Source organism: Acinonyx jubatus, chromosome D1, assembly GCF_027475565.1.
Source record: "Acinonyx jubatus isolate Ajub_Pintada_27869175 chromosome D1, VMU_Ajub_asm_v1.0, whole genome shotgun sequence".
In the NCBI taxonomy this organism is placed as follows: Eukaryota; Metazoa; Chordata; class Mammalia; order Carnivora; family Felidae; genus Acinonyx; species Acinonyx jubatus.
Genome location: NC_069390.1, coordinates 75250731 through 75277828, shown reverse-complemented (window position 1 = coordinate 75277828; position 27098 = coordinate 75250731). Strand labels below are relative to the sequence as shown.

The following is a 27098-nucleotide window of genomic DNA, read 5'->3' as shown; positions in this document are numbered from 1 at the left end:
GCTCCAGAATCAGAAGGATTCCTTTGCCTGTTTAAAAAATATAGTTGCAGATTTGAGACCATCTGGTACAATATGCTCTCACCTGAAGAAATCTAATGTCATATTCTATTGTTGCTGGATTCTGAAGTTTAGCTTCAGGAAAAAAAGAGAGTTGGGTTTTGGAAGCTATTTTATGACTGAAATCAAATGAAAATATCTTTTGGAATTGCTTGTTTACATAGAAACAAGTGTTTTAGCACCAGCATTGATAGACTTTGCTGGGCCTCACCATCTTAGATTATTTTTATTTCACAGAAGATTGATGTTTTAAGCTTTTGTGGAGAAGATTATACTGGACATTTTGTTTTTCTTAAACAGAAGAAGTGACATTTTTTGTCCTGAAGACAGGTTTAGGATCGAAAGATGGGGTTTTTTTGTTTGTTTACTTGTTTGTGTATTGTTTTGAGTCTTTTAGGCAAATTTAAATATGCATGTAAACTACGGATATTCTTTTTTACCTGTAAACTGATAGCTTTACTGTTCAGTTACACACAGGGTGTCAGAAAGCTGAATCAGGAAGTCTGGAAAGTAACACAAAGGAAACTTAAGCACTATTTATTATATGTGGGCTCTATATAAATCAAAAGGATAAAAAATTGCTCGTTGAAAGGAAACAGTGTTTTGGCTAGTTGCAGCTCTGTCCAGGATAGTGAATATGAATAATTTTATTTTCTTATTTGGTTGCATATAATTTCGAGGTCATGGGAATTTTTCTCTTATTGTCTCTCGCTGAGTAGGAAAATCTAACCTGTGTTGATCTAACTGAGGAAAAATAATGGATTGTACTAAATTGCCCCCCACTCCCAAATTCCCTTATGTGTTAGCTGCCCCAGAAGCATATGTAATTACTTGATTCTAACCCATGGAGAGTGATGCGTTTGTATTGACCACTTTTCTATCCTTCTGTGAGGAAAGGACTAATATAGTACCTTAAATAGAACTGTCTCCATGGCAATGGGCAGTCAGCTTTTGACTTTGAGACTCATAAAAAAGGAAATTTAGAGAGGCATTTTCATGGTCTAAAATAGCAGTGCAGCGAAAGTGAGGTATGAGAATATTTCCTGTCAGTTATTGCATGTCTGATTAAGCTAGCATATCTCTTTTTTTTACATAGCACTTTTTATCTGAGCATTTCAAAATGCTACACAATTCCTTCTCTTAATTAATGAGTGATAATCATTATCTTCAGATTAATGGAAAACTTGAGAAGCTCAGATGTATGTTTAGGATCGGGACCCCTGTCTGTGAAAAAAGAAAGGGGGGGGGGTTGCCTAGCTTTAGTTGTAATTTTATTCTCATGAAGAATAAAAATACTGAGTTATGGGTCGTTCTTCATTATATTGAAATAGAGTTCTCTGGGGAACACTGGAAGCAATGACAAGATTACAAATCAACACTTTATGCTTATGTTTCCCCCCTAACTGCTTCCTATAATTATGAGTCTCTGGATCAGTTCTGTTTAAAAGACTGTCCTGGCAACCTGCCTGCCTTCCTTGTTCCTTCTCACATCTATACCCACTTAAGAGGCAAAACTTTGGTTGGGCCACCGAGCTTTCAGTAAAGGTCAGTGAGCGTACTGTATCCTAGGGGCTAAAGAATGAGACCACGTTATCATTTGTAATCTTTCGTCTTTTCTATATTTCCTTCTTGACTAAGCCTTATCTCAGTATAGGGTTAATTTCCACTTGAATCATGTCTTACCTTTAAAGTATCATCATTAAATGCTTAATAGTCTAAGGTTACTTTTAACAAGGGAATTCATGAAACAAACATGCGACATAAATGCAGTGGAATACTGGGCAGCTCTTAGGATTAGATCTATGTATTGAAGTGAACTGATGTCTATAACAGGTTGTTGAGTGGAAAAGGCTTTTTTTTTTTTTCCAGGATGTGAAGTTTTTCATATTTATTTATTTATTTTTCATTTTCATTTTCAAAAAGGTAAAGAGATACAGAAGAGTTAGACTCCAAAATTAATAGTATTAATTCCTCTGTGATGGGATTACTGGAAATTCTTTTTTTATCTTTTACTTCCCTTCATTGTCTTTTGTTTGTTTTAACAGTAAACACATATTTCACAAAATTTTAAGAGCTATTACTATTTTGAAATAATAAGTTGAACAAATAATTTAATGGAAGGATAGTGCCGAGAGTAAATCCAAATGAGATGGTAAATTAAAGGCCCATTGAGACAAAAACAAAAGCTCATAGATTTAATAGATATCCATAGTAGCTGTGGGTAAAATTGCCAAGGGAATAATAATGTGTGTGTAGGTGGTTAATAAGGACTCAGATATGTAGGCATAGATGTACACAATCTGGAAAGGAATGAAGGTATTGTAGCTCTCCATTATCATATTAGTTATTCCAGGATTTCTCTTGAGGAACCTGATGTCCTTACTAATATTTAAACAGAAAATTAGTTTTTCTCTTTAATTTTGAATTCAAAAGATAGCTATAGTTGTATTGTTTTACCTTTATACCATGTGGTAGATAAGACTTACTGTATAAATTCCAGGAATTTATTAATTTTTAATTTGAACACCATCTATTAATCTAGAGGTGTTACTTATTAGGACCTGAAGATAGGAATAGGTGGTTACTTTATGAAATAATTTAGTTAATTAATAATTATATTCCAGCATTTTTGAAGAATAAGAGGGTATGCATAGTATAACCTAGGTTTCAGAGAGCTTACTGTGTGGTTGGAGAGAAATATATTTTCTAGATAACTATGAAAGAAGGTAAAAAAATATATATATATATGACTATATATATGAATATGTATATTCATATATATAGTCATATATATATGAAAGAAGGAAAACATTATTTTGGCGTTTTATAGGTATTCATCGATTATTACTTGTCTTTAGCAATTGCGAAGGCATGAATAAAATGTCGATCATCTAAATACAATGTGTGGAAAAGGATAGTTAAATATTAAATACTTTTTAAAAATTTTCAAGGCAGAGTGATGTGATCTTGGTGACTATTTTTAATGATTTTTTTAATCTAAATTTTAATTTTTGAAAATGATCATCACTCAGTAAGGAGTATCTATAACCAATTATTTTGTTAATGAGGGTTTCTCACTTAAGTGGCCGTATTTTCCAATTCTGTTTTCCATTCTTAATTGTCTGGGTCATTTGTTGAGCAAAATATTGAGTTAAAGGACTACTGTGAGCCAATTAATAGTTTTGTAAATCCAGTCTATGCTATAAATCTCTCCTTTAACTTGTTTGATAATGTTGAAACATTTTGACTAGTTACATGGTGCTCTGAGAACTCAGTGTTGCCTAATTCCAATAACAGCAAATATGTAGTTGGTAATATGGCACTGTTTTAAGCAGTTTACAGGTATTCATTCATTCACTCATACAATTTTTCTCACCCCCTGGCTCCTGTGGGAATCTGTGATTGGCTTATTTGAATAATTCCATTGGCTGATAGGGAACTGAAACCTTCTACTCGGGAATAAGCAGGAATTGTACCTGGTCCATTGGTGAGGAGAGTTGTTTGGCCTGGGGACCTTATCCATGGTGAACAGTGTAAGGATAGGGCTTTGTAGTTAGGCTATTTGAGATCCTCCTCGTTTTATTAGATGTCAAGGCAGCACATGATATTGAGCCTTAATTTTAGAGTTCACGCCATACTACCCTTTCAGGTAGGTACTATTATTAGCCCCATTTCATGGGATGAAGTTACCAGGTACACCAGGTAACTTGCTTAAAACTATGACAACCATGCCCTCAACTATTTTCTTGTACGTTTGCTTTCCCTCAACCTAGATGGAAATTCTCAGTATCCGAAAAGAAAAGCGTATAGAAATGAACTAACTCGGCATTTTTATTACTAATTGCCAACGAGTTTTCATCTAAGTGCCCTGATGATTTTATTTCATTTCTTTTCACAAGTCTATAAACTCTAGTATACTTCAATATTTGCATTTCTTGATTGAGAATTGCTACACGTAGTTCTTATGAAGAGAGGTGATAGTTTTGGTTTCTTCTTCAGAGAGCCTTTGAAAGCAGAAAAATAGTAAGATAATTTAGATTTTATTTTATCTAGCATAGAGGGAATGGTCTACTGGTCTTCATTTCTAAAGGCTAGTATTTCTATGAGTAAGTTATATTTTTGATAAATAGGTAAGATACCTTTTGGTTGATAGAAATTTTGCTGGTTTGCTTGATTACAACCTTAGAATTTACAGACTTGATTTGTCACTTGATTGTCCCTGTTGTTTTATAAACATACTTTATTATACGCCAAGAAGTAATTGGTTATTATCTGAGATATATATCGTATTTTTTTACCCTACTGGTGTCAGGGCATCTCAATATTCTTGATACAATTGGTCATCTTTTCCTGTGAGTTTGGTTTTCAAATAATGCAAATCTAATTATAAATTGCCTAAATTAAGTGTTTTTGTTCTTAAAAAAAATAGGACCAAATCTTTGATGTAAGGAAGATAAGTATTTTTATAGAGTATTATTTATAATAAACTATATGACATATTTAAAGGCAAATTTTCCACATTTGAGTTCCTCTCATTCCCTTCATCTTGCCTGTGAACTTTGTCAAGTTAACTTTTTTTACATGAAACAATTTAACTTCGATGTGTTAAAGAGTCTTGAGTCTGGGATAGTGGGATGATGATAATAAATTTCTTTAGTCTTCCTTGTTTTTGTTTTTTTTTTTTAAGTTTACTTTTGAGAGGGGGGTGTGGGTAGGGGGGAAGGGGCAGAGGGAGAGGAAGAGAGAATCCCTTGCGGGGCTTGAACTGAGGAACTGTGAGATCATGACCTGAACTAAAACCAACAGTCAGCCGCTTAACTGACTGAGCTACCCAAGCGCCCCAATAAGACTTGTGTTTAAGTGATATAGTGTTAGAATGCAACATGCTGTCAGTTCTTCTAGAACACTTCTGCAAATCTGTTCCAATTGATGGGTTAGGGAAGGATTTGAGCATAACGGTGAATTTTGTATTTGCTTTGTGCAGTTTCATCTGTGAGAAACACGAGGTAAATTCAGAAAAGTACACCCATCTGATCTGACCTACCTAGGAATACTGGACACACACGTACCTCGAACATCTGCCCTTTTCCTCAGTGCTCATAACCAGTGTTATGAGTTCCACCCATACTCATCTGGTGTTAGAGCTTTCCATCCGATTTCCCATCATCCTCTTTCCACTTCTTTGTAACTCAAAAATGGGGTGGGAGGATATAGTACTAACAATAAGCTAATGCATTTCTTAATGCAGGAAGGTCTTAGGAAAACATAATCCAGAATGAAGGGAAATTAGTAAATCGTATCAGAAATTCTATCTAAAATTTGAATATAGGGCTGCTTTTCATTTTATGCCCACTATATTCCTGACCCAGTACTGGGCTTTTTCTTCATACCTTATCTCATTCCATTTTCATAACAATCTCACAAAGTTGAGATACCATCCTCACTTTATGAAGAATAAATTGAGCCTTGAAGAGATTAAATATTTACCTGCTACTTGGATGCTACCGTGTTACCGTTATAATGTATTACTTTTCTTTTTCTCTGGGGAAATGTGTATTTTTTGAAACACTGGTTTATCTTTTTGTAATAAGCAAAGCACTATCGTTCTCCAAATTAGACAAAACACATTTTCTGGAGAAAAGAGTTTGTTAGCTTTTGTGGAGAAGGACACCAAAGCCTTATAATGTTGTAGAATATTACCATTCAAGACTGAAGAATCTGTATTTTGTGTTTTGCCACTATAGAAATAAATGTGACTTCGGTACTTCTGAAGGAACTTAAACCATGCCCTCAGTTCCATGTAACATTCTTATTTGAAACTTCCATGCTTTTCTCTAAGATCAAGTAATAACATTAACAAAATACAAAAGAAATTATTGGCTATCTGAAATGCAAGAGCCTGTTTAGTGTGTTAAAGTATGTAAAAATATTTACCAACTAAGTCTTGCTGGTTAAATAATCACATGTCTAATCAGACTGTTATTAAAAATAATTTTAGTCACATTATGGGCAAGAGTGATTTAACTTTGGCTAAGTTCACTTCTGCTCTTGATCATAATTTAAAATCACCATTTGATTCATCTTTAGTTTTAAATGTTTATTTTTGAGAGAGAGAGAGAGAGAGAGAGAGAGAGAGAGAGAGAGCACAAGCAGGGGGAAGGGCAGAGAGAGAGGGAGAGAGAGAATCCAAAGCAATCTTCAGGCCCTGAGCTATCAGCACGGAGCCTGACACAGGGTTTGAACTCATGAGCCATGAGCTGCAAGATCATGACCTGAGCTGAAGTTGGACACTTAACCTACTGAGCCAGCCAGGTGCCCCAGCATTTGATTAGTCTTTAAATCCTCTAAAAATTATCACTGGACTAGTTCTATTGGCTTAGAAATGTACTTTGTGAACTTAGTCTTTAGGTCTTGGTACCACTTGTGCTGAAGGAACTGAATTGTTCCCACTCTAATACACCGATCTTGGAGCGAAGATAGTCTGGGGTGCAACTAAGAAGACTAAAAGTCTTTTCTTTAGAAAGTAAAACTAGGCTTTGAAGGGCTATCAATAAAAACTCATGGGGAAGATCTATAGCTTCAGCCTTTGCCATTTGGACGCTGCTATTTGGAACCCAGCTGCCATACTGGAAGGAGGCCAAAGCAGCCCATGTGGAGGAGAAGCATGACACCCCAGCCAGTAGCTAGCACCTGCCAGCCATTTGAGGGAGGCACCTTGACCTAGTAGCCAACCTACACACTCTGATAGTTGTGTATCTGTTTGACATACTGATGATCACATGACTCTTCTTTTAGAAGAGAAGAAAATGTATTTGGGGAAATTGCATTCTAGTGAAGAAATAGCTGAATTTGAAGACTGGTTAAGATTATGTGAATTCCCTAAAAAATAAGTTATGGAAAATGGACTCACTGAGTCATCCTTAATGGTGAAGCTAAAATTCTACATTATTTATTTTTTGAAATGCTTATTTGTGTGTGTGTGTGTGTATGTGTGTGTGTGTGAGAGAGAGAGAGTGTGTGTGTGTGTGTGTGTGTGTGTGTGTGTGTGTGTGCGTGTGCATGAGGGAGGGGCAGAGAGAGAGGGGGACAGAGGATATGAAGTAGGCAGTGTGCTGACGGCAGAGGGCCTGATGCGAGGCTCGAACTCACGAACCGTGAGATCGTGACCTGAGCCGAAGTTGGGTGCTGAACCTTCTGAGCCACCCAGGCGCCCCTACAATACATTTTTAAATAGAAATATCTGAGAACAAGACCATACATCATTGTGAGGACTTTGAAAGATCATTTACAATACTAGATTATAAAGATTTTTAATCTTATAAAGCAGCATGGATCTTTATAAGAAATAGATTTTGTTTTATTTTAAGTTTTTTTTTAGAGTATAGTATGTTTTCTTAACTGGATCATTTATACAGGACATAGAGTGTAGAACACTAAAAAGGTTTTTAGATATGTTTAAAGTGAAAGTCATTCCGTTATAAAAATATGTAAATTATATAGTATATCTATAATGGGTTATTTTCTATTTATATTTCTATAAAATGTTTTATAACAGTTTACCAAAAATTCAAAATCTGAGTTTATCAGCTTATTAATAGATTAAGTAAAATGGCTATCTAAAATATAATGTTTGTTTTAAACTAATAAAGACAATGAGAAGGTAATTTGAAAGCATTTTGGTTATTTTGCTTCTGAAAACTCTGTTTCGGCATTTAGGGTTGCTCACAGCATTCTGTAAAACCAGAGAATGTGAATACAAAAAGGCCCTTAGAGATCATCTCTTTCATTTTTCAAATGAGAAAATTGATGCCCTGGAAACTGATCAAGGTCTCTCAGTGCTTAAGAAGGGAAGAGAACTCAGGTTGTTGGTACCTTTTTCATTATATCATTTTGCCTGTAGCATTTAGTTACACAGTATTCTGTTTATTATTGTTTGAGGTACCTACATCTAATTGCACCAACTAGTTGTAAATTCCTTTAGGTAGCTTTTCTACTTTTTATAGTCTTGAAAGAGCAATTATGTAAGCTATTGAACAGTGAAGAATTCAGGTAGTGCATACTGATTGATTGGTTGGTTGATTTGAATGTGTGTTTTTAACTTGGAATGTCCAGTGCAATACTCTGGTTCCTAGTCTATGTCTTTTTAGTGCTTAAAAATTAGTAAAGCTTAGATCATATGAATCATCTTTATTTTGAGTTTAACTAAAATACTAGGGATTTAGTCTACTAACACTCAAGCCTTAAGAAGAGGCTGTCCTTAGTTTTTAAGTTAAATTAGTTACATAGAAGGATAAAGAAGAGAAGGGTGCATGAATAGCATCTGTATACAAGCTAATCTGGAAAATGGGAGGAGATATCAGAAGAATAACAAATTGGAGAAAGTCTTTTTGATAATTAGAAGATAACTTTCAGAGAATTTAATTGTAACATAATTACAGCTCTTTCAATCAAAACTACACTGAGAATTTTGTTGCCAAAACAAATTCAAAATATTTGGATGTGGAATAATTCTATTCAGCGTTGTGTGTGTGTGTGTGTGTGTGTGTGTGTGTGTGTGTGTGTTGTGTGTATGTGTTAGAAGTAGCATGAGTCTGTGATGATGATAATTGCTTAAGATGCTTGTTGTCCAAAAGTAGCTACCTAATATCATTAAATGTATAACAGTCTTAGTAATGTATAGAGATGTTATATGACCAGTCAACATTTATTGAGCAAAACGTTTAAATTTATTATCAAGTAAGATGGAACCCTTCTTTTATTTTTTTAGTTTTTTTTTAAGTTTATTTTATTTATTTTGAGAGAGAAAGAGCACACAAGTGGAGGGCAGAGAGAGAGAGAGAGAGAGAGAGAATCCTTCTGCACTGTCAGTGCAGAGCCCAACATGGGGCTCAATCCCACAAATGTGAGATCATGACCTGAGCTGAAGTCAGTAGTCAGACGTTTAACTAACCGAGCCACCTGGGCACCCCTAGAACACTTCTTTTAGAATTGTGTTAGTGAAACAGAGGGAAAATCCATTTAAAGGTATGATCAGGTGTCATTTAAGTGAGAACCCAGAAGAGGATCGGTTTGAAAGACTCAATGTAGAGAATGTAGGAACTGAGTGAGGTCTTGTGAGAGGAGTTGGCAACACTTTAATAAATACGAAGAAGAGGGGCACCTCTGTGGCTCAGTCAGTTAAGCGTCAACTCTTGGTTTCGGCTCGGGTTGTGATCTCACAGTTCATGGGATCATCCCCCACTGACAGTGCAGAGCCTGCTTGGGATTCTTTCTCTCTCTCTGACCTTTCCCTGTTTGTACTTTCTCTGTCTCTCAAAATAAATAAATGAACTTTTAAAAAATATGAAGGGGCACCTGGGTGGCTCAGTTGGTTAGGCATCTGACTTCAGCTCAGACCATGATCTCGCGGTTCGTGAGTTCGGCCCTGCATTGGGCTCTCTACTGTCAGCCCCGAGCCAGCTTGGGATCCTCTGTTCCCTTCTCTCTCTTTTCCTCCCCCACTTATGCTCTTTCTCTCTCTCTCTCTCAAAAATAAATAAACCTTAAAAGAATTTTTAATATGAAGAAGGAATGTGGCATTCCACCTAGACGTTCAAGGACAAAGGAACAAAAGGCACAGGAATATGCAGTGGCACCTGGGTGGCTCAGTCGGTTGAGCATCCAACTTCAGTTCAGGGGCCATGATCTTGCAGTCTGTGAGTTCGAGCCCCGTGTCGGGCTCTGTGCTGACAGCTCAGAGCCTGGAGTCTGCCTCGGATTCTGTGTCTCCTTCTCTCTCTGTCCCTCCCCCACTCATGTTCTGTCTCTCAAAAGTGAATAAATTTTTAAATTAAAAAAAAAATTTTAAAACAGAAATATGCCAAAGAGTTTTTGGGAGTCAGCACACCAGGGTAGCTGACATGAAGTGCTCATGTCAGAACACGTGGAAAACACATACTAGAAAGCTATGCAAGGGGCAGAAGGTTGAAAACTTTACCTTCTTCTTTCTACTGTCCCCTTCCTCCCCCCACCGCACCCCCATAGCTGGGGATATAATGATGTATTAAAATGGGATAGTGGTGGTGGAAATGGAACACATATTCATCCCGAAAAGAGACTTTGTGAGCTGGTAGTAAGATAACCTAGTGTGAGGTTGCTATTAAATGTTAAGAGTGTCCTGAATGGTAGGAAGTGCATGCCTTCAAAGTTTTGTTTTGTTTTGTTTTTAATTTTTTTGTTTTAGAGAGAGAGAGGGCACATGAGCAGGGGGAGAGGGGCAGAGGGAGAGAGAATCTTAAGCAGACTCCACCCTCACCACAGAGCCGATCTGGGGCTTGATCTCAAGACCCTGGGATCATGACCTGAACCCAGATCAAGTGTCCGATGCTCAGCCGACTGTGCCACCCAGGCACCCTGGAAGTGTGGGTCTTTAAATGTGGATGAAAATAATCAAACACTTCACTCTTGCCAGCAGTCTCATCTCCATGAAATGCATATCCTTCTGTATACCTACCTTGTAAACTTCTATCTCAGGATCGTGAGAGTCCACCTAAATCCGAGATGCCTCCTTCTCTTATTTCTTTTTTATCCGTTGGTGTCACCATTATCCATCTATCCACGCTTCCAATTCAGCATTCTGTGAGGCAGCCTAGACTTCTCTCACTACCTCCTCTCGTATCCAGTCAGCCAGTCCATTCCATTTATTCTGTCTCCTAAGTAGCTCTCCCCAAAATGCCTTTTCTTAATCCTTACGGGTTAGTTAACAAGCCTTCTCTCCTAGAAATCATAGTAGCCCTCTAACACGTGTTCTGTTCTCCAGCCTCCCCCACACCAGTCCATTTTCTAGTCGATGTCAGAAATGTTTTCTTAAAAGATAAATAGAATCTGTTTAATATTGTCTGTTATTTATATGAAGTCCTAAACTCTTTGGTATGGCATTCAGGGTATGACTCTTGCCTTATTGTGTCTCTAGCCTTATTCCCTCAGAGAATCCCTCAGGGATAATGTAGAACAGCATGTAGTTCCCCAGCTGTGCCACAGCTTTACATTTTCTATTCCTTTTACCTGGGATGTTGTACCCACATATACCCATCTATTTTCTAGGTGGCCTGAAACACTTCTGTCCCTTCCTAGAGATGTATCCCATTGGGAAAGCTTTTTTGATCCGCCTTGCAGGCAGAGCTAAGTATTCCTCCTTTGGTCATCTCGGCTATAGCTCCTAACGTCTATTGTAATTGTACATCCATTTTTATTTACCTGATGTTGCCTGGAGGTCAGCACTTACGCTTTATCTTCATACTCCCAGTACTCAGCCCAAGCCCTTCCAAAAAACAGCCTTTTAAAAACAAAACATCTGTTGAACAAATTAATAGTTCTTTATAAAAGTCGCAGTGTTTCACTTTAATCTCAGTAAGGTTTAAACACACATAACACATTTTTTCATCTTCTAGTTGTATTATAAGTTACCACAACTTTATTTTAATAATTGCCATGTAATAAGTGCCTGTTATGTGGCAGGTGCACTGATAGGCACTATTAAAAAAATTACCATAAACATGTCTAGCTGTACAAAAGCAGAAAACATAGCACACTGAACCTCCAAAAGCCATCGCCAAATTCAGTATTGGTTAAGACTTTGCCACTTTTACTTCTTCGATCTGGTATTGTCATTGTTGCTGAAGTAATTTAAATTCGATCTCAAAACCCATTTTCTTTTTTTTAATTTTTGTTTAACATTTATTTTTGAGACAAGGAGAGACAGAGCATGAACGGGGGAGGGTCAGAGAGAGGGAGACACAGAATCTGAAACAGGCTCCAGGCTCCGAGCTGTCCGCACAGAGCCCGACGCGGGGCTCGAACTCACGGACCGCGAGATCATGACCTGAGCCGAAGTCGGCCGCTTAACCAACTGAGCCACCCAGGCGCCCCGTAAACCCATTTTCTTTTACCCTTGCTTCGTTAGTATGCATTTCTAAAATACGCGAATACATTCCTGTATAACTACAGTGGTAAACACCACACCTAACAAAATTTGCAGTAATTGCTTAATACCATGTAATATTTCACCGTACTCAATTTCCTCCCATTGCTTCTGTCTTTCGGGTTGACCTTTTCTGAATTAGGTCCACCAAAGCTACGTCTTGGAAGTCTCACTTAAGAGTAGTCTCTCCTGTTTTGCTGCTGTTGTTGTTTCTCAGGGCTTTAAACAGTTGGCTAGTTGTCCTACAGAATATTTCTTCATCTGGATATTTTTCTGCGTTTCCTCGTGTTGTCTTTTAAGTGTGCCTCTAACCCTCTGTTTCCTGTTAACTTGAAGTTTGGACTCAAAGCTTGATTGGATTCAGGTTCAAGTTACTTTTTGTACATAGACATTTTCCTAATCCTTTTTTATGGCTGTATCAATGGGATAGATTCTTAGAAGTGACCTTGCTGGGTCAAAGGATAAATGCATATGTAATTTTTCCAGGAGTTGTCAAATTTCTGTCCATGAGAGTTCTTTGATTTTGGCATTCCCACAAGTTTTGAGAGTGTCTGTTCCCTTACAGTGTTGTCAATAAATAATATGTTGCCTAACTTGGATTTTTGCCAATCTGATATAAGAAATATATTTGCTCTTCTCTTTTATGAGTAATTTCTTCTCTTAATGCCCATTCTTTATCTAGTTTTTTGATTTGGTTTTGGTTTTTTCCTCTTGATTTTTAGGAGCTCACTATAAAATTAGAGAATTAACTATTATCTGTGTTAAGTTGCAAGTATTTACCATCTGATTTTGTTTACGGTATTTTTGTAGCGTGCAAATTGTGTATGTGTGTGTATGCGCACATGCATATGTGTGTGTGCATGTGTGGTTGAATTACCAGGGTTTTTTTTTTTTTATTGTTTCTGGATTTCGAGTCATAATTAAGAAAGTTCATCGGTTTGTGCATGTGTTCATATGTCAACACAACTCTTACTTACAGAAATATATTTTACTATATGGAACAGGTAGCCCCCCACTCCCAAATTGTGCTTCTTCCACAGGGTTTGCTTGGTCATTTGTAATTGAATGTTTATTTTACAAATAAGAAAATGAGCGCTTCCATAGAAGTTCTGTGACCATGCAGTAATGAGAAAAACAAACCATCATAATTGTTCTTAAGAGTTTCTTAATACTTTGTCTTAATATGAAGGTTAAATGTAGCAATCCTTTTGCGGATGACTGAAACCATTTATAAGGATACATAACTAAAAGAGGGACAAGAGCGTATTGGAAACATTTATTTCAATCAGTGGTTCCCAAAGTGCAGTCTGTGGATCTCTAGACCTTAGTGACTCAAGTCAGAGCAGAGGCATCACACGGTAATGGTAACCCCTGTTTTCCTCACCGCCCTGTATTCACAGTAAACAAGTCAATTTCACTCAAGAATAATCTTGATGTTGATGAGACAGTAGAGATTGTACATTTTATTACATCTCGACCATTGAATACTTACCTTTTTGAGTCTGTTTCAGAATAGAGAATATGGGCAAAGCTCTTCTGCTCGCCAAACATGGTGGTTGTCTCAAGGCAAAGCAAGTGTGTTGAGTTGTGAGTCAAACTGTTCATTTTATGGCACTTCTCAGTACTTGCGGCTGTTTCTGATGTGATCAGTGGTGGTAGTAACAAATCTTATTTTTAATTTTATGTTAAATGTGTCAATATTTAAAAAACCCGCAAAGCTCAGGGAACCAATACTTTCTAAATGACCAGTGGTTAACATTACAGAAGCACAAGTGGGTAAATGATCGATTCAAAGTACAAGATAAGCCAGTGGCTTTTAATGTGACAGAGTAAAGAGTTTATTGATAAGGCTTCAGATGCCACAGTGCAACAAACTTTTAAAAACTACCGTTTGTCCGGTTTTAGTGTAGTACCAAAGGATGTGCAAAATTATGTGAAAAGGCTATTAAAATATGCCTGATTTTCACAGCTACACCTTTGTGAGGCCAGATTTTACTCATGGTGTATAATCACTGCACCAGATAACAACATTTTGAATGAAGAAAGAAATATAAGACTCCAGCTCTTTTTCTTTTTTTTTTTTTTAATTTTTTAACACTTATTTATTTGTGAGAGAGAGTCAGCATGAACGAGGGAGGTGCAGAGAGAGAGGGAGACACAGAATCCAAAGCAGGCTCCAGGCTCCGAGCTGTCAGCACAGAGCCCGATGCGGGGCTCAAACTCACAGACTGTGAGATCATGACCTGGGCCGAAGTCAGACGCCCAACCAACTGAGCCACCCAGGTGCTGCAAGACTCCAGTTCTTTTTAATTAAGCCAGATATTTGCACAAATGTAAAATAATGCTTCTCTTCTCGGTAATTTGTTGTTGTTGTTTATAGTTTCCAAAAAACTCATTTGTGTTAACATGTAATGGGTTTTTTTACTTTTAAATGTAAACAAATTTTTGAAATGTTCGTTGGTTTAATTCCTTAAACGGTGATTATTGAGAGATGTTACTTACATCTGGGGTCAATAATTTTAACATAAAGATGTCCTGACATCAGGAAGTTTGTGAACCATCCATTTAAATGAGCATAACCATTAATGGTTTTCATTGTAATTACAATAGGTGCTAAGCTTCCCTTGTGAATATTAAAGCACAATTTTGTAGTCCTCTGTTTATAGACTTTGACAATTTAGAACAGAAATGAAGTTAATGAGAATTTACAGATCAGATTTTTCTATTCCGGGCAAAAATTAAAACACAATGGTTCTTTTCAAAACTACGCAAAAACTTCCATTTTTTTTTTTTAATTTCACAAAAACTGAGGTTGAGTATAATTCAACGTAAAATCAAGCATACTTTAATTGGCTCAGCCGTTGTGTTCCTGGAAGTCTGTGTGAAAGGTATTTTCTCCATTCAAAGAAGAGCATGAGTTCTTGTTATTTTTGAATACTCAGTGTGTAAAGAAGTATTGGTCTTCAAGTGGTGAAAATGCTTACATTTTGCGAATCTCTAGAAATCAACTGTATTTAATGTTTTCTTCCTTTGCGTCCTCTAAGCTAAGCAAGCAATCTGTATTTTGTTAATCACTGTGACTTGAAAGATCTGGAAACTGGCCTGGCGTTTTGTGTTCCAGTAGGGTGACATAAAGGCCTTTTGATTTTCTTACAACCTAGTCAGTAGATGCTGAGTTATAGAAGTTTGATTTAAAACTGTGTTTCCATTGGGGCACCTGGGCGGCTCAGTGGATTAAGCATCTGACTCTTAGTTTCAACTCAGGTCATGATCTCATGGTTTGTGGGATTGAGCCCAGAGTTCAACTCGGTGCTGACAGCATAGAGCCCGCTCGGGATTCTCTCTTCTCTCTCTGCCCCTCCCCTGCTTGCTTGCTTGCTACCTCTCTCTCTCAAATCAGTAAGTGAACATTTAAAAAGAAAAAGACTATGTTTCCCTATATACCAAGGGAACTACATTCACAGCACTTTTTTTGTTTCTCCAAAAGACTTGTACTATCGATCATATACTGATTATCATCAGAATATTATGTAACTGTATTTGTCTCTAATAGGAGTCTTACTTTCTAAAACTCACAATTTTAATTTCTTTGAATCTAACGAGTACATAATTTTAATAGTAAATCTTTGTAAAATCAAGGAGAGTTTTTATTATTACAGAATACAAAACTTTAAAAACTGTTTATAGGGATGTAAGGCTCTTGTTAATACTTTTGGGGAACTTGGGGAGAGATCCTATAATTGGTGGTAGAAAAGTATATTGTCTATGTTAATAGGGAAGTATTGAGTTAGGTAGTTATTACAGATTTGCGTAATCTCAGATACAAAGAGTAATAGTTCTCTCTTCTTTTTTTTTTTTTTTTTTTTGAGAGAGAGAGGATCTCAAGCAGGCTCCACACAGAGCTCAATCCCATGACTCTGGGATCATGACCTGAGCCTAAATCAAGAGTTGGACGCTCAACTGATTGAGCCACCCAGGCGCCTCTCTCTCCTCATTTTCTTGGGCTTTAGCCCAAAATTTTAATAGCATAGTCAGCACATATATTTTGTACTTCTGCATCTCTTAAAAAAAAGTGCTCAATGCTGAAAAACTTATATAGGAGCCGTTGTGGCTCAAGATTAGTGTCACAGCATGTTATAACATTATTACTGATTTCTAGAAGATACTACAGATTATAGGAAATTGCAGATATTGCTTGTTTTATCAATATAAAAAAATAAATAAGTGGGAAAAAGTGTCACATAGGGAACTCAGAGGGTACGAGGAAGGTAATGGATTGATATCCAGGACTGTGTTTATTAGTTTAACTTCTTGTTTCTCAATAAGAATACAGAGAATGACCTCAAGTCCATAGGATGCTCTTGCCGTGCTGAAAGAAGAGTAAAAGGATGGAAGAGCCTGTACCAGACTCCTGTCTCCTAAGTTCAGTGCAACAAATATACGAGTAGCTATTATTTTCATGTTAGCTACTACTATGTTAGCTATTTCGTGTTACGCAATACTACAGATACTGCATCAGAAATCGATCATGCTCTTTAAGGTGCTTATTTATTGTTTGAGAGGAGTAATAAGATAATGATACACATTAATAGCTATAAGAGAAACAAAACTGTGACTCTTAAGAAGAATAGCTTTAAATTCATAGCAGAGCTTGGGAATTGGCAGGAATGGGGGAGGGGAGCCCAAAAGAGACAGTATTGGAGCTGGATCTTAGCACCTCAAGGAATGGGGAGAATTTCAATAGACATAAAAAAGGGAAAACAGAGTCTTGGGGAATGCTGGTTCAAATATATCTGAATTCCACAGAATACAGAAAAGACTGCCGTATTAGAACTACCAACTTTCAATTTATAGGTGAATCTAACTTGATGGATTCATGCTACTCTGTGGCATTACATGGAACGTAGAAAGGGAGGTGTGTTCTTTGCTGCTCGCCTCTCGGGTGACCTTGGACACGAACACGATTTTAGATTGACTCCAGTCTGAAGGGTTACCTAGCTAGCAGTATGATATTACTTGTGCTGTTTAAAGACTATCCTGGCTTCCGATTTGTTTTTAATGTTTCCACCTTTGTAAATTTGTGCCACTCTGTGGCTGTACAGGGTGCTAGTGGTCCTTTCGTTTTTGCAAGTTTGCTATCCTGTAGTCAGTATGAAAATGGAAGCACTTGCCTGCACTTTGCACAGGTGTTCACCGTGTGTTCTAATGAGTAAAATTTAAGAGATTTTGCACTAGCCAACATTTAGAAAGTCATTTAGAAATTTTTTCATTTAGAAATTCAGCTATTCTGCAGTGCAAATTTAACTCAGTAGCTACCCTTTGCTCTATGGATATACATGTTTAATTATTGGTGGGATGAGACGTATTCACCTTTGCATACTTAAATATATGGACTTAAGTTTAATTATTGGTGGGATGAGACGTATTCATCTTTGCATACTTAAATACACCTACTGCAACAACTACGATTACTGATTCCTGCTAGTGACAAAGAATACTTCTTCATAGGTGAGTTTGTCTATCTTTAGGCCCACAGTTGGTAAAACAAATTTCCCAGATGGTTCCTACTACTTTGGCACACCAAGGTTTTTAATTTTTTTAATGAGAGTTGCTTAATCATGATGTCTCGTTATTTCTTGGAGCTCCTTTTTTGAAAAATGAAACCAATAAACACTATTATTTAAATGACGATTACATAAAACTTCCAGAAATGGACGAGCCGTTTCCCTCACACTGTATACTGTATTAAGATGAAATCCTCAAAGATGAACAAAGCACTTTCTGAGCCCACCTGGACTGGGCAGCCTAGTAAGGGAATGAGGAGGTAAAGACATCACTGAAACAAATACACTTGATGAGTGCATTGCTTTCGGTGGAAGTGTTATGAGATCGCAAGTTAAAATTTTCATCAGTGTGTGTTGTTAATGCTGAAGTTCACAGTCAACAAGGCCTTTGCATTGTTCTTCCGGTGATTCTACCCAGGGTTGGAGCTACTGTCGTAGGAAGGACTCGATAGGCTTTCTTTTACTAGGTCAGTTCAAAGGAGTCCACTCCTGGGCCCAGGCCCTGAGAATGAGGCAGGATCCCCTACCTGTGAAGGGGAATTTGAAGTGTTCTTTGGAGTGTCAGTGCATTTCTGCCACACCCTCCGATGCCTGGCTGGGCTTCTGAGGCCCAGTGGTTCTTTGCACCACCCTTCACTCTAAGGAATAGGAGAGATGTTGGTGAGATTTCCCTCTGGGTACAATTGCCATTTTCTGCTCCCGTATCTTTTCTCGCAAAATAACCTTAGATCTCCATTATTATAATATCAGGCAGGCTAATACGTATTATAATCTAGTGTAGGAGAGAGAAGTCACAATTTTGTTAAATTGTCTTTTAGGCCATTTTGGGGTGGTGGGAACATAAGGTCATTACAGAAATTTAAATGTGAATTTACCGTAAAATTACCTCTGTTGTAGTTCATCGTGAAGCCTGTTCTTTTCTCATTAAGGTATGGATAGAAAGAGTTTATATCTCTGTTCCTCTCCGTTTGCCCGTTTCCTCTGAAATATGTAATGTCATCAATTTTTATAAAGCCAGCCATTATTCCTGAAATTGTCTGCCAAGGAATAAAAAAATGGCATCAGCATTATTTCATAGCATAGAGCCACCTGTCCATCTCTGCCCTTTTTGCAGTGGTTTGTGCCAAAGTGAAACGTCTGTAAAAAAAGGAGATTCAACAACCGAAATGTACTATTCGTGTTGATAATTGCAGTTGGCTTTCTTATAGTCACACGTAAAAACTCTGTTTGGGGCATGTGTTTCATATGTCAGATGTTTTGTCACTGTCATGTGTTAAAAAAAAAAAAAAAGAACGTTGAAGCTATAAAACTGTCTTCTCAGGATATCTTTCAAAACTGTGGGATTAGTATGCTCCGTAGAGTCAAATCTCTGTTTTGCCATCATTTTGAAAAATTTTTATTAAGTTTATTTATTTATTTTGAGAGAGAGAGAGAGAGAGAGAACAAGGGAGGGCAGAGAGAGAGGGAGACAGAATCCCTAGCAGACTCTGGCTGTCAGTGTGAGCCTGATGTGGGGCTCGATCTCACAGACTGGGAGATCATGACCTGAGCCAAGATCAAGAGTCAGACGCTTAATCGACTGAACCACCCAGGTGTTCTTGCCATAATTTTTATATGTTGAAGATATAAAAAGAAAAAAAAACCTCTTCTTGTAAGTGTCTCTATGTAAAAAATTAATTGTACATATTACTCAGTATTTTTCTGTCCTATAGAGATAAATTCATAAGCGGTTTTTACATTTTAATAAATAGAATGTGTATGTGTTTTGCTTTTCCATTGTAAACTGGTGAGATGGGTAAAAATTAAATTTAATTAAAAGTATTTAGGAGCAGGAAGTGCAGAAATTAATTCCGCTGAGCAGTCAGCTTTTTAGAGCCAAGTAATTTGTTGATTACCTCTAAAAACTCATAATTTTAAGAATTCCTAACTTCCAAGTATCTTAATTTCCTATTGGGATTAATTTATATAAAGTTATCTGGAAAACTGCTTGGCTGTTGCCTGTCAAAAGAAGCAACTTTTTAAATATAATTAATCTTCATCCTTTCAGTGTTTTCTAGCAGATTATTACTTAATAAGCATAATCTCTGCTGATGAATTTCAAGCACAATTTCTTTCAGCTATAATGACATATCTGAAAAAAAGAAACTTTCCTTATGGTAGCATTCTTGACCTTAAAACCCTTGTAAAACAATCTTAAAACACATAGAACTGACAGAATATCAGTTCCTATAACTATTTTTTTTCTTGATTGAAATTACAGAGTTTTGTGGGAAAAAAATGTAAACAAATCCTGTGACTGCGAAGACATTTGAAAACAAAGCACAATTACATTTACTGTTGTCTAAAGTTTCTTGAAATTTTCTATACCCTTTGATTTTTTAACACTAAAGTCAACATTTTAGAGACTTTCTTCTTTTTCATTAGTAATCTGAACATTGTCATCAAATTAAGACTCCAAAGAATGGGATCTTCCGGCTTTTCTGCCATTACAGTTAATTTGTTGGTTTTCCAGTTTTAATATGCAATTAACTTTGATTTGATTTCCATAAAGTGACTGTAATACGTGATACATGTTTATTATGCTTATATTCATCCCTGAAATTTTAACCATTCTGTATTTTTGCAACATCCCAGTTGCTAAAGTCAGGACTGATTGATGTTATGGAGCAATGCTGTACCATAGATCCTTTGGCAATGATTCGAAAAGTCTAGATTGGCATTGTATACAGCATGACACTCATTAGCAACATGTGACTATTGCAGACCATCAGACATGACAAGTGTAATTAAGGCACCAAATTTTTAACTTTATTTAATGTTAACTTAAATTTCAATTGCCACATTGTGACTAGTGGCTACTGTAATGGACAGTGTAGCTTCAAAAACCTTAAGGGCTAATTTTGGGATTTTAGATGACTTTACATTTTTTAATTTTTCTAAACCCAACGTGGGGCTTGAACCCACAACCCCGAAGATCAAGAGTCACATGCTCTACCAACTGAGCCAGACCGGCGCCCTGGGATTTTAGACATTTGTAGGAATAAAACAAGGCCATTGTGCGAGAGTCGCTAGTACGAACAAAACCATTTGTTTCTGCAGAATAAGATATTAGTTTTATACTTAGAAAGAGGAAAATATGGCACTATTCTTCTCAAAACTAATGCAGCTGCAGGTGACTTTCACTTCTAAAACAACCCTTGAATTCTTGAATTAGAGCAGCATCTGTTGAGAAAATATAGCTCTTCTAGTTTGGGTGTTTTGTTTTGTTTTGCATTAGGGAAAATTGGCAGAAGAAAAATAAAACTAAGACCTTATTTTGTATTGTGCTTTGCATTTTTTTTTAAATGTTTATTTTTGAGAGAGAAGATCCCAAGCAGGCTCCATGCTGGTAGTATCAGTGTGGGGCTCGACGCCAGGCTGGACCTGGGGCTGGACGCGGGGCCCGAACTCATGAACTGTGAGATCATGACCTGACCTGAAATCAAGAGTCAGATGCTTAACCGGCTGAGCCCCCCAGGTGCTTTGCATTTTTGTGTGTGTTATGTTCTCAAAGCCTCCTGAAAAGAGGGAAAGCTAAGACCTCCAAGTGAAAATTATTCTTATTTGTGAGAGGAAAATATTTCTCAACTCCTGTGGCTGGGGAGGATCTGTGGAGAGGATGACTTAAAGCTTTAGTTGGGAAAAGGCAGTTACAGGATTTGTCGAGTGTTTGAACGCAGACTCGTAGGATGCAGAGTCAAAGAGAACTCTGAATCGGAACCAGGGCTACTGGTGCGTTGCAGTGATTTCATAACTCAGACAGGAAGGTGAGATGGGACAGTGGCTCTGGGATAGAAGGTTAGTTTTAAGCTTGGTTTTAAGGTGCAAAGAGTACAAACAGGTGATGTCACAGGCCAATCAAAACGCCCCAAAGCCAGACTGAAGGGCAGAGAAGAGCCAGATACAAGGAGTCCATTGCATGGCTTGCTCATTTGCATTCACCTGCCCTTTTCTCTCCGCCCTCCTCTCCCCAGGACAGTGACTGTCGCACCATTCAGTAAATGTGGTTTCATGTAAGGAAGATGGAAGCCCTGGAAGAAAATACTCACTTGAGAGAACGACTATTCATGAAACAAAAGCAGAGGATGTCTAGGAAAAGTGTAAAAATGGTCAAAGACTAGGTAGATCAGGTGGTCCGGCGTTATGGAAGCAACCAGGGGTAGAATTGCACAGGAGACACATCTGAATCATGCAAGGAGGCCAGAAAACTGGCCATTGTGTAAGGAGCATCTCAGCTGGGATCTGAAGAGCACGCTTGTGTGAAAACCACAAAAGTAGTTGGTTGCCAAGGGCTGGGGAGGGGGGTGAGGGAAAAGCAGAGTTGTTGTTCAGTGGGTATAAAATTTCAGTTATGCAAGAGAAAAAGTCCTAGACATCTGTTGTATAACATTGTACTTAACAGTTAACAATACTGTACCGTACTACCTGACTTGTCCCGAGGGTAGGTCTCATGTTATGTGTTTCTTAGCATAATTTTTTGAAAGGGAGAAACAGTTTTTATTTTTCTGGAGACGATCTGTGACACAAACAGAAACGGAGATAACAATTCTTGGAACTGGCCGATTTTGTGTGTTTTTCCTGAATTGTCCTTCTCTGGATTCACTCTTAATTTGAGAGCATTTCTGCAATTACGTTAAAATGCTTGGTTATGGGATTGAGGAGCTGTGATCATCAAACTGATAGCTCAGCAGAGAAATCATTTCTCGTGTCAAAAAGGCATTAAAAATGCCTAAGATGTGATTTTAAAAAAGTAAATGAAGAGTCTAGAGCGGTGCTGTCTGGCAGAACCTTCTGCCTTGGCACACGGGAATGTCTGCACTGTCCTTTGCGGTAGCCATGGGCGCATGTGGCTGGTGAGTGTGTGAAGTGTGACTAGTGTGACTGAGGAACTGTACTTTTAACTTTATTTAGCTTTAATTAATCTAGATGTAGTCACATGTGGCTGATGGCTACCTTACAAGGCAACACAGGTCTAGGGACTTCAGAAAAGTTAATCAGGGTATGAATGAGGTAGGAAATCAGTCCTGGATGCTTGTTGTTGTTGTTATATAAAGTTTCTTGATTTCTGACACACAAAGAGGGAGAGCGTGAGCAGGGGAGGGGCAGAGTGGGGGGAGAGAATCCCAAGCAGGCTCTGCCTTGTGAGCGCAGAGCCAGTTGTGGGGCTCAGTCCTACGAACCCTGAAATCATGACCTGATTTATTAACTGAATTACATAGTGATTTTTAGAAACCAGTCATATTAGTAGTAAATCATTCTTTGTCTCCCACAGTCCCTTTGTACACTTTTAGTTTATTTTTCCTTCCCTATATTTTCTTTGAATTTTATTTATTATTTCTAAAGGACATAAAAACGTCCACTCATGTCCCCATTGGCATTTTCCTCCTCACACCTGTGATTGGTCCTCACAGTCTCTTAACTGCTTTTTTCATTTGAAATGATTAGTCATCAAGGAAATTACTTTTCATGTATGACTGCATTAGGCTGTACTATAAAGAGAATATTTGAAATTTTGTTTGCTATAACTTACAGAGGCTAGCAGAGGGAAGAAAGCTGTTATTTTCTTTTAAATTATTTTTCTGGGTAAAACTAGATTGTGGTTGATGTAGACCGGAAATACCAATATTAGAAATTCTAAATCACTCCTTTTTACATGGAGACCTCTAGTGTATTTGACCAGTAGGCTGCGATATGCTTATCATTACTTGGTGAATACAGCCTAGATGCCTTTCTGAAACTTGAGCAGGTTTAGGTGATCATTACTCAATGTATTTATCCTGATACGATTCCGAAAATTGATGGGGATCGTGTGCCAGGCTCATGAGGGCAGGGACCCTTTCTGTTTCACTTCCTCTGTATGCCCCGAGTCTGACGCAGTATCTGATTAGGTTCTCAAAAACTCATTGAATGCCTGGCCGCCTACTTTTGTCAGTTTGTTTTGTAACTGCGATTGAAGTAAGGGTTTTGATTAGCTATTTTGTGTTTGGTAGGCTTTCTGATTGTGAAGAATAAAAAAGATTCTGGCTACCTCACGGAGGGAGAAAGGGGCAGGAGGAAGGGAGAAAAAGACACAGGAGAGCCCACGGTTAGACTTGACTTCCTCTAGTGACTCCATAGAAACTCTAGTGCTGTTCTCCTTGGAAGCAGGTACTATTGTTGCCTCCTCTAAGGCTTCCTTCTTGTGTTCTCTGCTCTGCTTCTGAGTGCTATTTTGTTGCTCTTCTCTCTGTCACAGTGCATTCCTTTCATACAAGTCTCGCAACTCTAGATCTTAGTGGTCCAGCTGAGTACCCTCAATTCTGTTTGGGCAGAACTTTTGCATCAAGGCACCTGTAGGCTGCAGATGAGCCTCTGTGTTGATTGGTCTAGTCTGCTGTGGCCAGGAGACGAGGTCACGTGAACTAGATACTGCCATCCTTGCATAAGGAACCGTTTAGAGTGGCTTCCTCAGTTTACAGGTTTCCTGAGGAGGACTTAGTGGCATCTGAAACTTAGTACACTCTTTTCCAGTAGACCTCTGTTCTCATGTTTGATTTCCCACGCAGTCTTTATAATCTTTGTCAACAGTGACATTGACATACATTGTGTTAGTTTCAGGTGTACAACATAATGATCCGACGCTCACCTACATTGCAAAAGTCGAGTTACCGTCTGTCACCATGCAGAGTTCCACATTTTTTGGTCTTGTGATGAGAACTTTTTAAGAATTACTTTCTTAGCAACTTTCAAATTTGCTATGCAATATTATTGACCGTAGTCGCCGTGCTGCACATCGATCCCCGTGACTTACTCGTTTTATAACTGGAAGTTGGTGCCTCTTTGTCTTCCTCACCACTTTGCCCACCTCTCCACCCTTCTCCCCTCTGGGAGTCAGCCATCGGTTTTCTGTGTCTAGGAATTTGGTTTGGTTTTGTGTGTTCATTTGTTTTATCATTTAGATTCCACATGTAGTGAAATCACACGGTATTTACCTTTGTCTAACTTCCGTCATTTGGCATAATGTCCTCAAGGTCTATTCGTGTTGTCACAGATGGAAAGATTCCTTTCTTTTTTATGGCTGAAAGGTATTCCATTGTCATATACAGTATACTACATCTTTATCCATTCATCCATTCATGAATACTTAGATTATTTCCACGTCTTGATTATTGTAAATAATGCTGCAATAAACATACAGGTGTATTTATATCTTTCCAAATTAGTGTTTTCATTTTCTTCAGATAAGTTCCTAGCAGTAGGATGGCTAGATCATATAGTAGTTCTATTTTTAATTTTTTTTAAGTTTATTATTCATTTTTGAGAGAGCGAGAACGCCCATGCAGGTGGGGGAGGGGCAGAGAAAGAGGGAGCCCAACGCTGAGCTCGATCCCCCAACCCTGGGATCATGACCTGAGTCAAAATCAAGAGTGGGTACCCCTCCATTCAAGTCTTTAATCCATTTTGAGACAATTTTTGTGTGTGGGGTAAGCATAGTCCCTATTTTTGTGTTGCGGTTTCATAGGGCTTCTTTTTTAGAACTTTAGAATATTGCTTTTATTATAGAAAATTAAGTGGCTCTCCTCTCTCTCCTTCTGGCTAAGAAGGACTTCAAAGACTTGAGAGCCTCCCTCTGACCATTTCTGCTCTTCAACATGCCTGCAGAGAAGTTATTATTACCTGATTGAAATATTTCTGGCTTTGTGGATATCACACTTAAATAGGGATACCAAATATATTTTTAATTAAAAATTTCCTAACAAAAATTTTCTAACTTGAAAAACTCTAACCCTCAGACACGCCATTGGCGGTCTACCAATTCCTTCTCAGTGTGGCAAGAGTTGCACTAAGCATCACTGTGCTCTCCGTTTCTTGGATTAAGTGAACCTCCACTTCTCCATGTTTCACATTTTTTCTTAAACTTTATCTTGGGCATGTTTATTCCTGCCTTATTCAGGAAAAACCCCCACAGGTCAGGTCTTTGCTCTGAGGAGTCGCAAGCAATCCTCTGAATTCCACCTTTCGTTGTAGCTCAGATTGAGGTGTAACAGTCCGCTAGTATAATATCAGATACGATTTTATTAGGGAGACCGACCGTTTTCAGTCATGTCAAAAACGGGCTAAAAATCTCTGGTGCTACAGAATATGACCAAGGGAAATGAAATTTCAGAAGCCTACTGTGTATCCCGCGCTGGGATAGGAGCTTGCCCCATTACCTGTTTTTGTTTTTAAGTTTTATTTTGATTCCAGTTAGTTAAATACGGTTTTCCTATTAGCTTCAGGTATATACACTGTAGCGATTCAGCACTTCCCTTACATCACCCGGAGCTTGTCTCAAGTGCACTCCTTAATCCCCATCACCTGTTTCACCCATTCCCCCACCCCCCACCCCGCTCTGGCAACCATCGGTTTGTCCTCTGCAGTTAAGAGTGTTTCTTGTTTTGTCTCTCTCTCTCTTATTTTTTCCCCCTTGTATGTTTGTTTTGTTTCTTAAATTCCACATATGAGTGAAACCATATGCTATTTGTCTTTCTCTAACTGATTTATTTATACTCTCTAGGTACATTCATGTTGTTGCAAATGGCAACACTTCGTTCTTTTTTTTTTTTAAATTTTTTTTTAATGTTTATTCATTTTTTGAAAGACAGAGAGAGACAGAGCACAAGCAGGGGTGGGGCAGGGAGAGAGGGAGGCAGGCACAGAATCCGAAGCAGGCTCCAGGCTCTGAGCTGTCAGCACAGAGCCCGACGCGGGGCTCAAACTCACTAACCGCGAGATCATGACCTGAGCCGAAGTCGGACACTCAACCGACTGAGCCACCCTGGTGCCCCAAGACTTCGTTCTTTTTTATGCCTGAATGATATTCCACTGTGTGTATGTATACATATATATACATACACACAGTGAAATATCTCACTTCTTTTTTGTCCTTCCATCAATGGATGGACACTGGGGCTGCTTCCATATCTTGGCTATTGTTAAGTAATGGTGCTATAAACATAGGGATGCGTGCATCCCTTTGAATTAGTGTTCTTGTATTCTCTGGGTAAATACCCAGTAGTGCAATTGCTGGATTTTCTGGGATCTGAGATTTAAACTTTATTTTGATTTTATATAATTCTATTTATTTATTCAATTTGGTTGAGTACCTCAGCAATAAATCTGTACCAATTTAACTTTCCTTAGAAAGTCATCATTAATACATAAAACTTTTATTTTAAAAACAGGATAAAAGAATCAGAGTGTCTCAACCCTTGACAAGAGGACCAAGTGCCTTTATTCCAGAGAAGGAAGTAAGTTTATCTGTGTTAAAATACATTAAGTGTGACTCACAAAAAAGCAACTTCATTATATCAAAGAATATTTCCATTTTTTAAAATATTTTTTTAAGTTTATTTATTTTGCAGGGAGGGGAGGGGCAGATAGAGAGAATCCTAAGCAGGCTCCACACTGTCAGCAAGCACAGAGCCCGACATGAGGCTCGATCTCACTAACTGTGAGAT

The 27098-nt window shown here is 37.9% G+C and overlaps 1 protein-coding gene across 1 annotated transcript in view; it reads left to right on the top strand.

Moving 5' to 3' along the window:
- The window catches only part of SESN3 (sestrin 3), a 71903-nt gene that overhangs the window by 16495 nt on the left and 28310 nt on the right, over nt 1-27098 (top strand). The window contains exon 2 of the mRNA XM_027040062.2: nt 26823-26888. Within this exon, the coding sequence (XP_026895863.1) occupies nt 26823-26888 (66 nt within the window). The remainder of the gene's footprint in view (nt 1-26822; nt 26889-27098) is intronic.